The 16,181-nt window shown below is 43.0% G+C and overlaps 1 protein-coding gene across 12 annotated transcripts in view; it reads left to right on the top strand.

Moving 5' to 3' along the window:
* The window catches only part of SH3PXD2A (SH3 and PX domains 2A), a 248,555-nt gene that overhangs the window by 150,282 nt on the left and 82,092 nt on the right, over positions 1–16,181 (top strand). For 11 of the 12 annotated variants that reach the window (XM_082225245.1, XM_082225238.1, XM_082225249.1 and 8 more), the window contains one exon: positions 1,644–1,672. In XM_082225245.1, the coding sequence (XP_082081371.1) occupies positions 1,644–1,672 (29 nt within the window). Of the gene's footprint in view, positions 1–1,503; positions 1,673–16,181 lie in introns of those variants that run through there. The other variant, XM_082225240.1, reaches the window with a different exon arrangement.

The following is a 16,181-nucleotide window of genomic DNA, read 5'->3' as shown; positions in this document are numbered from 1 at the left end:
TGTGCAGCCCCTTCTCCTCAACACAGGGCCCTTCTTTCTGTCTACTCTGCTTGAACAGAGAGAATTTCAGAAATTTTGGCCTTCCTCAAGCCCTGTTTTTGCTGGAGGCAAGGAATTTTGGGCTCTTGTACTTAATATACCATCACAATGAGAGGCATTCTAAGTCTATGGAAAAAGTTGACCCAGATTGTGAAGGAACAGATTCATGTTGAAGAGGGCTCCACAATGCAACGATTTAGCTTAGTAAATGAATAGGATACTAATTACTTTTATTTCATTGGTTTATTTGTCTCGTGAAGAGAGGGAAAGGAGTCAGAATGCTAGAAACATTACAGACGTCTCAATTTTAACAATTTCAGAGCTCCAGAAGGAAGGGGATAAGTAGTCAGGGGTTGTGTCCCCAAAGAGAAGCATTGGTACCACTGGGTGTTCTGCTCACAGTATTGTTTACACCCATACATTGTATTCTATTCTCTCTTCAGTTCCCCCCAATCACCTATGAATGGTCAGTAGCTTCAAGAGGTGGGGAACAGGTTCTTAATCATTATTTAAATGCTTTAACCAATTTCCTATTTGTATGTTTTCATGAAATGCCCTTATTGTCATTTATGACTTTGGAGAGCTGCTTCACTTAAAGTAGAGGTGGGGAACCTGTGGCCTTCCAGATGTGGAACTCCAACTTCCATAATCCTGACTCTTGGCCATTCTGGCTGGGGCTACTAGAAGTTGGGAGTCCAGCAGCATCTGGGGAACACCAGGTTGTTATTCATTTCTAATAGGGAAAAGATTGTACTAATAGATGGGCAATTTATGGAAATGGCTATTGGAAAATGTGCATTTTCTCATGTTTAAGGCTGAAATCCTATGCACACCTACTTGAGAGTTAGTTCCCATTGAACTTATTGGGATTTACTTCTAAGTAAGCATGCATATGATTGTGGTGATGGTGGGAAAATCCTGCTTTGGAAATGCAAGAGCTTCTCCTTTAACAGCTATCTATGTGAATGCACAAGTTAATAAAATATTTTCTAGAAATAAAGAAACCTTGTCAGCCCCATAATCAAAAGAAGCAGTCAAAGTGAGAAAACAGCATTTATTCTCCTTATGTGAAAGAAGCCAGGCATTTCTACTCTTCTTTTGCACAGACAAGTGTTAGGCAGAGATAACTAGAAGAAGCTGCAGGGGTATGCAGATGGCAAACTGCTTTTTTGAAACCATAGTACTGCAAGCGTCACACAGTATCGCTTAATGAAGCAAATGCGGTAACCTTGCAAGGAGTAGCCGGCATGCTTGTGCCTCTGCGCTGGATGAAAACGATAAAGGGTTAAGCCAGTAACAGCTCTATCTGAAGCTTGATTTAAAGAAGGGAGAATTGATATGCTCTCCCCCTCCCTTGAGTGGATGGTCGGCTCTTTCTAGTGGATCACATGGGCTTGTTAGGCTCTGCTGCAGAAGCACCAGCTGCTGCTGATCAAGGGAGGGTGCATCACCGGCTGGGTGTGTGTGTCAATGCCTTGTGGTCCCAGGCTACAGTTTAAAAGAGGGGGAGCCCACAACGTGCTTCTGAGAGAGTGGGCTCTACCTTTTTTCTCCCCTGTGCTTCAAGACCTAACCATGTCTATCTGTTGTTGCCTTTTTTTCAGGGATTATGGATCCTCAAAAAGGAAATCAGGTAAGAAACCATGCTTGTTCCATATGTAGCATCATGTCTACAAAGCTCAAAATGTTTCTTAACAATTGCTCTTTTATTGCCTGCTGTGTGAAATGTTGGGGGTGTTTAATGGATTTCATTTAGCAGGAAAGGGAGCATTTAAAATATTTAGTAACTGAGTAGGCAAAATGTTCCTTGCACATTTTTGCTGTTGTATATTTCAGCAGAAAATGTGCCTCTCCCTGCCCTCTCTAGTTGATGTGGAAATGTTTTACAAATACTAAATGCAGAAAAAGCAGGCTTTCTGTGTTGCAGTTTTGCATTGCATTGGAAGCTACCTGAAGACCCATCTAGTTTCATGTTCTTCTTGCTAAGGTAGAATCACTCTAACCTGACCCTCCAGGGATTGTTCGTGGTTATTTCTGGAGGAATAGTAATGGTATAACTGAACTTGCAAGCTTAGTTTGTGCATGCATTGCCCATTCCCTCATGTGTATCACCACATTTCTCCATCCCTCCCTGGTCTAGTGCTCCTGAAGGGGTTCCTGTACCTTTAGCTGTATCTAAGGGGTGTTGTTTTAGAGTAAATGCAGCTTATTGTGCCAGTGTGAAAAAACCTGCAGCTGCTAAAATGTCATCTTGCATACTACTATAAAAAGGCACAGGAACCCTGGCTGTATGTGTTCTGGCCCACCTGCCCTCACATGGATTCAATCTTGACTCATCACCAGGTTTTCTTAATGGCTGCATTCTTACTAGCTGTTAGGGAAATTGCTGTGTGAGTCATGCACAGATACCCTAAGATTAGGTTCTCTATAATCTTTATTGGCCTAAATTTCTAACTAGTAAGTTCTCCTAATCAGTCAAAAGTATAAATACAAGTTATACTCTGCTGTGTGCACTATGCAGTGCAGACATGGCTCAGAAATCAAAGTCAGGGCCAGCTCTACCATTAGGCAGAGGAAGGCAGTCCCTTCAGGTGACGAATTCCTCCTGAACCTCTGGGCACTCCCTTCCCTTGAAGATCAGAGCTGTGTGTGCTATGTAGCTTGTCATGTACTCCCTGAACTAACCTGTTGTCCTCAGGTGCAGTGGATGATGTTATCTTGCTGCAGCTATTAAAGCAAAATTCCAGCTGCCAATCGAGGTGGTTTCTGTACATGGAAAGTGGAAGTGCTATCTTGTCCTTTACCTCAGGCAGCAAAATGTATTGTGCAGGGCTGAATAAAAGTGCAGCTGTGGGGTCAGATGGGAGAATAGGTTCACAATGAAGTCCTGTTAATGCCTATTCAGAAGGGAGCCTCATTAAATTAAATGAGACTTAGTCCCAAGTAGCAATATCCAGATGTTTTGGAGTACAACTGCCCTCAGCACCAGCTGGCAACATCAATGGTCAGGGATGACTTTATATATTTGTTTATTTTTTCTACTTCTAGCCCTCTCTTCACTGAATGGTCTCGGGGCAGGCCATATAAAAATAGTACAATTAATTGAAAACCACAAGTTAAAGCTGCAGAACTAAACAAAATAATGAGAACAGCGAAACAGGTGTGCAGCAAGACAGCACAAGGGAAAACATCCACTGTCTTAAAATCTTGGGTAAAGAGGGGGATCTTGACCTGATGCTGAAAACTATACAAGATGCACCTCAGAGGAGATAACATTTTACAATCTGGGGACCACCATGCGCCACCAGCCCACAAACCACACAAGGAGATGGTACTGCCAGCAGCGCCTCCCATCAGTCCAGGCAGGTGGATATGGGAGGAGGAGTCTTCAGATATTTGGGGCCCAAGTCACTTAGGATTTTGAATGCCAAAATCAACAATTTAAACTGGGCTTGGTAGTGAATTGGTACCAGAGCAGTTGCTTTAAGACCAGTATATTCTGAGTCCAGCTAGAAATGCCCACTTCTGCTTTATTCCTGCATTCTGCACAAGTTGCAGCTTCCAGACTGTCTTCAAGGGCAGCCCTGTGTAGAGTGCATGGCAATAGTCCAATCTGGAAGTTACCAGAGCATGGATCACTGTGGCGAAGCTACATCTGTCAAAAGGGTACTAGCTGCTGAACAGCTAGAAACAGGCACTCCTAGTCAACAAGGCCACCTGGACCTTAAGCAACAGTGATGGATCAAGGAGTAGCCCCATGCTGTGGAACAGTTTTCCCCCCAGGGGATTTAATTCAGAGGGCACCATGTTGGCTATCCCAGGAAGAATTTGACCACAATACAGTGGTACCTCAGGTTACATATGCTTCTGATTACATATGCTTCAGGTTACAAACTCCGCTAACACGGAAATAGTACCTCAGGTTAAGAACTTTGCTTCAGGATGAGAACAGAAATCGTGCTCTGGTGGCACGGCGGCTGCAGGAGGCCCCATTAGCTAAAGTGGTGCTTCAGGTTAAGAACAGTTTCAGGTTAAGAACAGACCTCTGGAACGAATTAAGTACTTAACCCGAGGTACCACTGTATCTGTTTAGAAGGTACTTGGGCAGAATACTAGAAAAGACCATTCTCTGTCTTAGATGCTCATGCCAGTCAGTTACTGTGCTAGATGTTTTAATGGTCTGACTTTTTACAAAACTCCCTCCCTCCCTGTGTGTGTGTGTGTGTGTGTGTGTGTGTGCGTGCGCAGGTGTGTGTGCATGCCCACGTGCATATTAAGGGGGGTATAGAGGTATAGAGACCTCAATTAGAGCCTGGGCAGTAGCTCTTATTTGTCTTTGGGAATGACTTGCCCTAATGCTGTTGTGCTTATCTGGCACGTGACTCTTATTAATTCCATTGATGGGCTAGCTAAGCTGGAATGCTTGATTTTTGCAATTTAACTAAGTGGTATTCTAATGGATAGTTGGCATTTTGTCTATCTCCCCCTCCTCTTTCCTGGAGATCCTGATGATTTGGGAAAAAAAGGCTCCTAGCCTGTAGCATGAAACCCAGAGGTCAATAGCATAAGAAACCATAGCAGTTGTCATTTCATTCATCTTTTATTAACCCTGCTGGGTAGATCAGGCTGAGACTATGACTCGAATGAATGAGCTGCATTTCATGCCTGAGTGTGTAGGTTTGAATCTGTCGTTCACAGTCAGACTCAATGCCATATCAGTAAACCATAACAAGGTAAGGCATAGTTCCTTTAATATTTCCCATTAAGAACTATCTCTAGATTAAGTCCAAAACATGTCCAAGTTCTCTTTCTCTCTAAATGTTCAGTTTTCCCAATCCACTATTCTTTGTACTTCTGTTTCTTTCCTAATTTTGCACAAATATTTTTGCTGCTATAGTAAACCATACATTTTTTTCCATTTCTGATCTAGCACTTTCCATATATCCCAGTTAAATTCTAAGAGGGTACAGCACCACATCTCAATATAAGTATTGAAAGCTTTTGTGGAACCAGACCTTTCCATCAAATATGCAGCGTTACATTGCCAGCATTCAGCTTTCTCCTCCAGATAAATCGTTTTAATTCTCTATGGCGTCATGTACTATCTTGCTATTACTTTAAAAGATTTCCATGTGGTGAATTATGTCTGTATTGCTCCCACATGGATTCTCATACTACCTCCAGAATATCTTCATTTAAATCTGCAACCCACTTACTTATCACAATATTTTTTCTTTGTTATTTATATCTATCAATATATTACGTATATTCTAACTTTGAAAGCGCTTCTTTGTCATTTATCAATCTTCCTGATTTGCTTTTTTTCCCCCGAAGAAAAAACTACCTGCTCCTTTTTTACAAAATCCACCAAATTATGCTTCATCTAGTTATAACATAATGGGATTTTGTACAGGCTCTCCCACTGTGACTGGCAAATTATTTTGGCCCCAAGTCCTTGACCATATACTCCACTTTGAGAACAACACTATATCTTCTGGCAAGCCGCCGTCTCTTCTTAGGACTGGGAAAACCCAGAGCAGAACAAGCCGGACCTGCTTCTGTAGATCTGCTTCTTCAAAACAGGCCTTCAAAAAGTTGGCATAAAGAGAAAATGGACTGTTAATGCTTTCAGCTCATACCATTGGAATAATAGTGTCCCTTTCGTTCCCAGAACAGAGGTGGGGCATAGCATTCTGCTATTCATACTTTAAAGATGGTGATTCTGTACCCCCACCCCACAGATAAATGAGAATTAGAGTACAGTGGTACCTTGGTTCCCGAATGGCTTAGTCGTCGAGCAAATTGGCTTCTGAACACCGCAAACCCGGAAGTAAGCGTTCAAGTTTGCGAACATTTTTTGGAAGCCGAATGTCTGACGCAGCTTTCGCTTGAGTACAGGAAGCTCCTGCAGCCAATTGGAAGCCATGCCATGGTTTTCAAATGGTTTCGGGAGTCGAACGGACTCCCATAACAGATTAAGTTTGAGAACCAAGGTACCACTGTACTGGAGTAAAACATTGATTAAACTCTGCAGTTCTAGTATTGATAATTTTCACTGAGCTTTAAAGCATTGTTTAAAAATTGACTGTGATCTGGCTGCAGATGTTTTATAAAGTAATTATTTTTAATACAAGTGCTTTACAAAAACTGTAGAAAGCCGTTAAATGTGGCATTCCTCCCTTTCTCTCATGTGAAATTATGATGGCTATGACATAAGTGTACAGTGCTGAGTTAATGCTTCAGCTACTAACCATGCAAACTATACACACCTGTGAGCTGCATGTGTTGGATTTAATTGCACAATTCAAATTATTTTCAACTCAGAGGCACCCTCTTTTATTTCACTTTTAAAGTGTCTTTATAAATCCTCTTAAAATTAATGGTTCTGTACAGACATCTCATAAATTAGGCCAATTCTTTATCTCTTCCACCTCCGCCCCCCAAACAAAAACCCTCTGCAAAATACCATCTGTGCTTTAGAAACATAGTCTGCTCTGGACATAATCCCAGAGCATTTCTAGTGCTGTAGCTTTGTAGCATGGTGACTCTGTGTGACTGTGCAGTGATAGTATCCTGTCCCACAGTTAGTGTCCAAGAGTTGTTTCCCAGTAAATACAAGAACCTAGAAGTTATCTAATAATTCTTTAACCAACAAAAATGGTTACTCTTGCTGTTACTGGCTCAATACGAGTCTCTTCTTTTCTCTTGCTCTCAGACTGACATTGGCGCAGTTGGGGACAGCTGTGTGTACTCGGAAGCCATCTCATAATTATAGATTATTGTGTGAGACTTGCTTCTAATGTTTGCTCAGTAGGGTGATTGTGTGCAAAGGACAAAGGTCCTCTACTTTGAATTACATTGTAGAAGAGAGAATTTGGCAGCTCCAATTTGTCATGCGTGGGTGGTTAAAAACTACCCACTGAAATTACCTTTCAAAGCTATAATAGTCTTGTCCTTCTCTCTTACCTGGTTTCATTTGGCTAGTTCTGGGATGCCAATGTGGTGCCTTCAGGTGTTGTGGGCTACAGCTCCCATCATCCCTGACCATTGGTTGTGCTGGCTGGGCCTGAAGGAAGTTGTCATCAAAAACATCTGGAAGGCATCATTTTGGCTACCTGTCAGCTAAATGTTCAGTTAAATGTTTCAAAGGGAGGACAAAATGAAGCTTACCGGTATACACCCACCCACCCACCCACAGAGAGGCAAGGTTGTACCAGGGAGATGTAATCCAGCATGTCTCTCTCCTGCCCTAAGGCAGGTATGGAGCATCTGTAACCCTCCAGATGGATTGCAACTCCCATCCACACACCCTTAATGTTGATTTGACAAGTATTTTCTGGAGGACCCATCTCAGTGTACACTGAAGCAGGGGAGACATTCCCCAAGAGCAGAGCTGATGTAATTCCCATGGCTCCTGCCAGATCGGATTGTGTATGGACATAAATACAGCAGCTATTGTGTGCAAAGACTTGCTTGTTAAATTTGAAGCATGACACACTGTCTTCTATATACAGCTTAGTGACGTCTCTAGTTTAAATATGTCCATGCACTATGTGTTATGGGGACCATAGGGCAGTAGTTTTCAACTTTCTTTAACTCATAACTTGCAGCATGAGATCCTTTATCAGCTCAGACTATTTGTCCATCTAGCTCAGTATTGTGTATTCTGACTGACAGCAGCCCTCCATGTTCTCAGTAAAGATGTTTCTTATTGCCTGTTACTAGTTTCTATTAACTGAAGATGTCAGGGATTGAACCTGGGACCTTCTGTATGCAAACCATGTATTATGGTCCATTCTCATTTGGGATTTCTTCTCCTCCTAAACAAAAAAGGAAAGAAAATGGTAGTTTCGCTAGTGTGACCTGCCTGTTGGTCTCTTCTTGCTATGTAAAAGCTGGTGCCATGGGGTGTAGTAAAATATTGGGGTTTTCTAAGAGAAAAGTAACATGTTAACATAGTACCTAATTTCTGCCAACGTGCAAGATTTTGGCTTGCAGCAAAGGATGTGACGGCACTCTTTGAAGCTAAGTGTGCTCCCATATTATTCAGGATGTTCAGTGCATTAGCTCTGCCAGGCTGCCATGCACAACTCTTTGCCACTATGGAGGCATGGGCTGCGAGTATGAAAGGTAGAACATACAATGGTGCACTTGCCACAGCAGTCAGTTTCTAGTATTCAGAGTCCTACCATAGAATCCTAACTAACCCTTGAACTGGGAGTTATCTCTGGCATATTTGAGGTGGTGCAGGGCTATTAGAACTACACCTTGTATTCAGTGGTTCAGTCAGTTGTACAGTGGTACCTCGGGTTACATACGCTTCAGGTTACATACGCTTCAGGTTACAGACTCCGCTAACCTAGAAATAATACCTGGGGTTAAGAACTTTGCTTCAGGATGAGAACAGAAATTGCACAGCGGTGGTGCAGCAGCAGCGGGAGGCCCCATTAGCTAAAGTGGTACTTCAGGTTAAGAACAGTTTCAGGTTAAGAACGGACCTCTGGAATGAATTAAGTACGTAACCAGAGGTACCACTGTACCTGCAAGAATAATGCAGAAAATATCCTATCAGGTGTCAAAGGAAAGGGTAAGTCCTATCTTAACTAATTTGTTTTAACTGATTTTAATACTATATTTTGAATTGTTATCTTTCCTGAGACTTCAAGGTAAAAGGTTGTTGATGATGATAATGTGTTTTGCTTCTGGACGAAAGCATAGAATTGCCACCCAGCAGCATATAACATTCTTGCTGCAGTCTGGTAGTTCATCCCCCCCCCCCCCGAAACTGAAACCACTGCGATCATTGCTATAAAGAAGTCCCATGAAAAACACTAGGACAGATTAAGAAATAAAACAAATGGATGCTTATTGTTTTGTGAATCTTGCCAAGAAATCTAGATCTCACTTTTCTTTTAAGTGACTATACTTGCTAGGAGAACTTTTACGAGGATGGGTTTTGTGTTTTTGATATTGATTTGGCATTTGAAGCACCTACTGGAACTCTTTTCTTTGGAAATATTTTCCTTGCTATGTGACTCGCTCTGGTCTGGCTTGCTGTGTTTGGAATTCCTAATTTTACAGTATGCCTGATATGACTTCTACAAGGCAACTGGCTGGCATCAGCAGGAGAATTGCCAGTATTTACACTTCCTAAATTTCCACTCGATAATCGACCCAAGCACCTGATGTTGCTATGTTGTGCTTTCCCCTCATAAGGAAAGTTACTTGGAACATTGCTTTCAGTGCTTCCAATCTAGTTCTTGGATGCAAATGTTCAGCCTAATGCTCAACAACTCAGGGTGCTTTCTGATGTGGGGTATATTGTTAGTTTTCCTGACTTATGATGCTTGCGTTCCTTTTTTTAATGTTCCTTTCACACTGCAGTATCTGTTGTGGTTTGGAACATCAAATTTCATCACACCAGTGGGTGTGGTGTGACACAACACCAAACTTTATTGGACAATGTTGCTACTTTCTTACCCTTTCCACACATGCATACTTCTGTTCCCCATCATTCATCCATGAGAATGGCAGAGAAAGAACTGCATGCTGGTACTTCAAACAGATTTATTTCTGGAATCAGCTGACATGAAAATAAGTGCTAAACTTACACTAGATCTCCATTAGTGCCTTTTATGTTGTGTGAAAGCTGAAATATAATGCAGAGGAAGAGGAGGAGGAGGAGTTTGGATTTGATATCCCGCCTTATCACTACCCGAAGGAGTCTCAAAGCGGCTAACATTCTCCTTTCCCTTCCTCCCCCACAACAAACACTCTGTGAGGTGAGTGGGGCTGAGAGACTTCAAAGAAGTGTGACTAGCCCAAGGTCACCCAACAGCTGCATGTTGAGGAGTGTAGACACGAACCCAGTTCACCAGATTACGAGTCTACTGCTCTTAACCACTACACCACACTGGCTCTCCAGTAAGCTCCAGTAAGCAGTGCTGGTTTTTCTAGAAAAAGAGGTATCTCAAGTCGTCATTAACATCTCCCTTGTTCTCTTACAATGGCAACGGCACCCACCGGAGAGGTGCTGGGAACTAAGTTCTGGCTGGAAGAAAAGCCCTGACAGTAAGGGAAATGTTGGGGGTGAGGGGAGAGAATAAACGGCTGTGTGGATACAGCTCCTTTCTCCTAGTGTTGATATATTTATATTTATGGAACATGTGCATTGGGCTATTTTAACCCCCGTCCCCCGCCAGACTCACAAGAAATGCTGCAATCTCTTGTGCTTATGCAGTATAGAAAACTTGTTTGGATAATACCCTTCACCCAAACTCATGTCTACATACACCAGGAGCTTAGGACAACAGTATGATCTGTTAAATGTTGAGGGCCATTTGGTGATGCTCATGATAAGCCATGGTTTTATCATGACATCCACAAGCTGCAGTGAGTGTTGGGTTTGTGTGCTCTCCTCATGTGGCTGTCAGGAGGGCTTTGAAGGGCTTTTTATTTGGTTTTTAGTAAGCAACAGTTTCCTGTTTTGTTTAAAGACTACCTATTCTCAGTTCTCAAAATAAGCCAGCTTCAAGATATGAAGCTGGCTTGTTTATCCATATTGTTGTAGAACAGAGTACCCAGTGTTGTGCCTCCCTTGATGTTACGGACTCCAGCCCCCTCTCCCAGCATGGCCAATGGTCAAGGATGATGGGAGTTACAGGCCTCAACATCTAGAGGGTACCACATTGGTGTAAAGCCACAATCCTGGGTTTAGGAAGCCATGGCTTAATAATGGCTTTTGAAATCTTCCTTCTAGCCAGGGTGTTGGGGGGGGGGCAGACATACAAATCTGAGGCTTGTGCTTATCACAATAAATCATAGTGCCACAAGTGATCTAATAAATAATATTGAATAATTAAAGCTTCCTGTGAAAGGACTCACTCACAGAAGAGGCTGCCTCTTTGCATGATTCACTGCTCTGGCTTGAGTGGGGAGGTAATTCTGCTACATCTCTGGTTAAGGTGTGCTTCGATCTTTTCGTCACTCCTCATCAGCAATTGAGTTAAATAATTGCATTTCCCCAATTCACAGTTCTCTATGAGCTGGTTTTGAAATGCATAAAGTTTTTAAAACATTGCCTGGCAGCAATGTGCACTCCTGAAAATGGACATCAGTTTTTGGAAAAGCATTTTTCAGAAAAGCATCAGCAGGCATTCACTTTCCCCCCCTCTCCCAGAGCAGGTCTGTTTGTTTTTATTACTATGCAGGAGGTGTGAGCCAAGTTGGAATTCTTGAATAAAAAAATCAAGCTTTTTATTGGGTGTTCACAGATGCTGGTTGCAAGTAGTGAGCTATTTATGATTTGAGATGAGGGAGATTGGACCTTCGCTGCTTCTGATGCAGCAGATTTACCTGCCCTTGGAAGAAGAGTGCCAAGCAGAGTGTGCAGAAACTGAAGGAATGGGCTCCTTCCTACACACCAAATGCAAGCTTGAAGGACTTAGGTGTGCCAACGCCAGGTTTAATTTGGAAAAAGTGTGCTTCAGCTATTGGAAGTTTGGGAAACAATGTAGTACATGATAAGGTCTCTCACTGCAGCTGCTTGGACTGAAGGAAGCAAATGTGTGCCTATTTAAAAATAAGTTAAGAACCTGGGTTTTCTTGCAGTAATGATCAATACTCCTCCATCAGGACTCTATAGCCCTTGCGAATGCATCTAATCAGCTAAGTGATACTGTCTGGTTGGGAGCCAGAGCTCCCTCCCCATCTTTGGCAGGAACTCAACTCTTGCCCAAATTCCTGCCATTTCCTCCTTGCTTGCATAGCTGTAAATGTTATTGATGGCAATGAAGTTATCCAGACTCTCTTTAGAAGCCAGCTGCACTGCTTTGGACCCTAAAATAGCAGTATTATAACCTCCTTCGGTTCTCCATGCATGCTGTCTTAATATAGCAACCATATGGGAAGGGGGTAGGGGGTGCAATCTGTCTGGACTCCCTGAAGTCAGAAGCTTCCCCCTGGACCTAAAGTGCCCAGACAAAACAAAATAATCCTGTAGATTCCTAATGTCTTAAATGAGATCAGGATTCTTTCTTGAGGATTAAGCACAAGGTATATCATGCTGGAAATGAAATGCAACGGCGATAGTTTTTGGGCTCTGTTTCCCAGGGAGAGTTAACTTGTGATGTTGTTTGAAGCCCAATTGTGTAAATGTAGAATTATGCCTTGTTTATTTGGAGCATGTGTGATACCTCTGCTCAGGTTACAGTCTAGAAAAAAATAGCTTTTGGAGCAGGAGAAGGATAGGGCATTACTGAGCTTTTTCCCCTGCCTTGCTTCTCTCTCCCCCTCCCTTGAGCTTTCTTGTGCCATATGATCAGTTCTGAAGCACCATTCAATCACATGAAGGCCAGATGTGAGTATTTAGAAACAGTTTGGTCTCTGCTGGCGTGGAGATGATAAATGAGGCAGTTCTGTTTACGTGGCAAATGGAAGCAGCCTCTGATTGGTCTGGGACGGAACAGGGGAGGAGCTGATAACTTACAACAGGCGAACAACAAGCGAAAGTCTCAAAGACAGATTCATTCTGTGTAGAACAATGCAAATGAGGGTTCGGTTTTAAAATGAGAAAGAGGCAAAAGGCTGCCATGGACTAGAGCTCACTTCCTTTGGAGTCACAGGTCTGTGCATTTGATAAAGTTGACTGAGCCCATGAAAGCTTAGAAAACCTTTTGCCGTTGATAAGGTGCCACAAGGCTTAAAACACTGGTGTGCCCTGGATTTGTATTTAAAAGGGTAATGTGTAATGTTTGTAGAGAGGGAGCAATACGCCCCTTGACATAGTTCCAGAAGGAAAGGGGCATCCCAAAGATTAATACAAGGTGGGTTTAACTACACAACATGTGGGATTCCCTGTTACTGGTGGAAATGATACAGATAAAACGAGAAGGATTTCCAGGCAGCCTGGTTTTGAAGATCAATAAATGTGCAGTTGCTTTATTTTGTTAATTTATATCCTGCCCTTAATAGCAAGCACTATTGGGATTTAAATACAATAAAATCACTCAATAAAATGATCTCAACCTGAATTGCTTCATCTCCTTCTTATAACACAGAGGTGGTCTTTGGGGGAAGGAGGATTTTCTGCACGCACCAAAAACTGAACAATGTCTTCCAAGGGAAGAGCATTGCACAGAGAAGCCCCTTTCCTAACATAAAGCATCCCGGGCTTCCCTCCCTGATGGAGTGACAAAAAGTCCCTACCTGGCAGATCCTGCAGCCTAGGTAGAACAACGCAAAGAGAGGCACTCCAGTGGCTTCATAATGGTGTTAAGCATAGGGGACAATATGAAACCCTGCAGAACTCCACAGCGTATTTTTCACGGGACCAAAGAGCAGCCCTGCCCCTTACTGCCAGTCTCTGAACACAGCCCTGCAGATAGACCAGGGGTCAGCAAGGTTTACCCTGCCCTCGCCGGTTCACTCCAGCGGAGATCACTCCATGGGCTAGATCGCGCATGTGCGTGAGCGCGCGTGCCCACAATGGCAGGCATCTTCATCGACGCGATTTTTGGTGCCACAGAAGTGAGTCCCTACGCCACGCTGCACCGGTTTAGTGCAGTGCGCGGGGACTCGCCGAGCATGCGGCTTGGTTGGGGGGCGGCTCGTGGGCCAATTAAATGACTCCCATGGGCCGCAGGTTGCTGACCCCTGAGATAGACACACTGCTTCTGCTCCTAACTTCCAACCCACAGAGCCAGTCCAAGAGGATATGTGGTTAATGATATCAAAAGCTGCTGAGAGATCTAGGAGAACTAACAGGGTTGCATTCCTCCTTTGCCTCTCCCAGCACAGGTCACGTGGCTAAGGCTCCTTCAGTGCCAAAGCCAAACCCTAAAGCCAGATTGAAATGGAGCCAGAAAAATAACTTTTTCCAAGCACTTCTGGACACTCACCACCATTTTGAGCAACTTGCCCCAAAAGGGGGTATTTGCCTCTGGGTGGCAGTTGTATACCACTAGTTTCATGGGTGGCTAATTGAGGGGTGGGACCCCTAACTGCTTCAGGGCAGCAGGAACTACTCCCTCACATGATAAGCATTTTCTACCACCTGGACCCACTGCCTGCCTTCCCTAGCCATCTCTTGCAAGTCTGAGTATACACATGATAAGTTGAACACCTTGAAGTGGCTTATCCATGTAATTAAACTGCAAGCCAGGCAACTTCCACTAGAAATCCCTTGCAGAAAGTTTTTGTTAAATGTACATGCATGCACTGTGTTGGACTGTTCAAAGCAAAATTGCACTAGAGCAGTTTTATGGATCACTTTGTATTTATTTAAACCATTTTTATCCTGCCTTTCAGTCAGAAAGGCACCCAGGGTGGCTTATATGAGCTCCATAACAAGCAAGAATCCTGTAGCCTCCTGATGCTGTTGCATTTCAGCTTCTACCAGCCGAAGACAGCATGGCCAATGGCCAGGGAGGATGGTAGTTGAGTTCAACAATGCCTGGAGGGCCACAGGTTCCCAATCCCTACTGCAGTGTCTGCCCCTCCTTTGTCACAATGGGGCTCAATGGTTATACGCAATAGTATTGTTGGTGATGGGAGGGGGGAGGTTGTAGAGGCTGGGACCAATTAGAATATAAATGTCGTGCAGTTTTTAATCTTTTTAGAAAACCCTTAAAAGTAATGCTAAGCAGATGTTCAGAACAAAAAAAATGCTAGCTGTCTTCCCTTTCAGAAGCACTCTCATCTTTGTCTAGCTGCTGTCAGACACAGGGAGCTCTGGTGTTCTTCCTATATGTACATATATCTTTTTTATTTGGAAATCTACAATATAGCTTGCCAGTTGCTTGCATGCTTCTACATTCCCTGCCGCCTGTGCTCTGCTTTGGCTCAACTGCTGTTGACAAGTGTGTGTGTGTGTGTGTGTGTGTGTGTAGGGGGGGGGGAGAAATGCTTCTTTTAAAAATTTACAACCAATTAGCATTCAGGGCAATCTGATTAAATGGCAATTGTGTAAATAGCTTGGTTGCACTTCAGCTGCTCCTTCAAAAAAACCAGTCATGGATAGAAATCTCACCACCCCCTTCACCAAGTAGGTCAGTTGCATACTATTTTAAAAACTCTATCTTGTGCCACTGCGGGAGCATATGGTTCTAATAGAACCATAAGCTCTATGCATTTTCTTATTCCAGATATTTTTCATCATTGCCTGTTTTTTGGCTCTTTCAATATTGGTTTGGCATGGTCAGTGCAAACTCTGTTTGGGGTAGTTGGGGAGTTCTGGAGTATTTTCCCTGGATGGAATTATTTTGTGGCTTTATTTCATTATACTGTCACCTCTGTTTCTCTTTATCCAGAGAAACCTCAATAGCTAGACACAGTATGTACGTATTTGGTTTAGTGTTTTTAAACTTGCCATGTGTGAGCTCCTTCTAATGCATGAACTCCTTTTAAAATAAAAGCCTCATGGCAAAGGGTTAGCCAGGCCTCAGTTTCTGGAACATCTAAAATAACAATGTCTTTGAGCATACTGAACATGTGCAGAGTGCTCCCCCCCCCCCCGTGCCAGTAAGTAACCAGAGTCAACCCTTGTACACTTGGTTAAGTCTTTCAGAATGGAACAATACCTTCTCTCCCAGAGACAGAAGCTCATTCAAGAATGTGTGGCTTAATTTTCCATTTTACAGATGAATGAACTGAGGTACAGGGTTTTGCTACCAACCTAGTGTGATTTAAAAGTAACATTTTTACTGTTTCATGTGATGGCCTTGCAGGTGCATGCTGGGTATATTTGGACACTGCCCTGGATCTGCACTAGCAGGCAGGTCAGATAATACTTGAGAGTCTTATTTATTTTGGTCCCAAATGGTAGGTGTAAAGCTTGGCTTACAATTCAAATCTTTTAAACTTCAGTTCCATCCAAAAGGTACTGAAAACAGAGGTTTGGTGATATTAATGAATGTTTAGCTGATCACCTGCTTATTGACCAACTTAAAAATACATTTTAAAATTGGTTAATAAACCAACAGCTCTAGTCTTGGCTCAGGATAGAGTGGATTGAAATGAGGCGCTAAATTCACAGGGTGACCTCCAGTCTGTGTTTGTTCTGAAGCACTCTAATCATACCTTTGCCTTAAGAACAATGTCAGTGTCTATCTGGATGGCTTCAGTCCATACAGGACCCTGCTTAG

The sequence above is a fragment of the Podarcis vaucheri genome (genome assembly GCF_965113315.1).
Source record: "Podarcis vaucheri genome assembly, chromosome: 5".
In the NCBI taxonomy this organism is placed as follows: domain Eukaryota; kingdom Metazoa; phylum Chordata; class Lepidosauria; order Squamata; family Lacertidae; genus Podarcis; species Podarcis vaucheri.
This window is presented reverse-complemented; position numbering and strand designations above follow the sequence as displayed.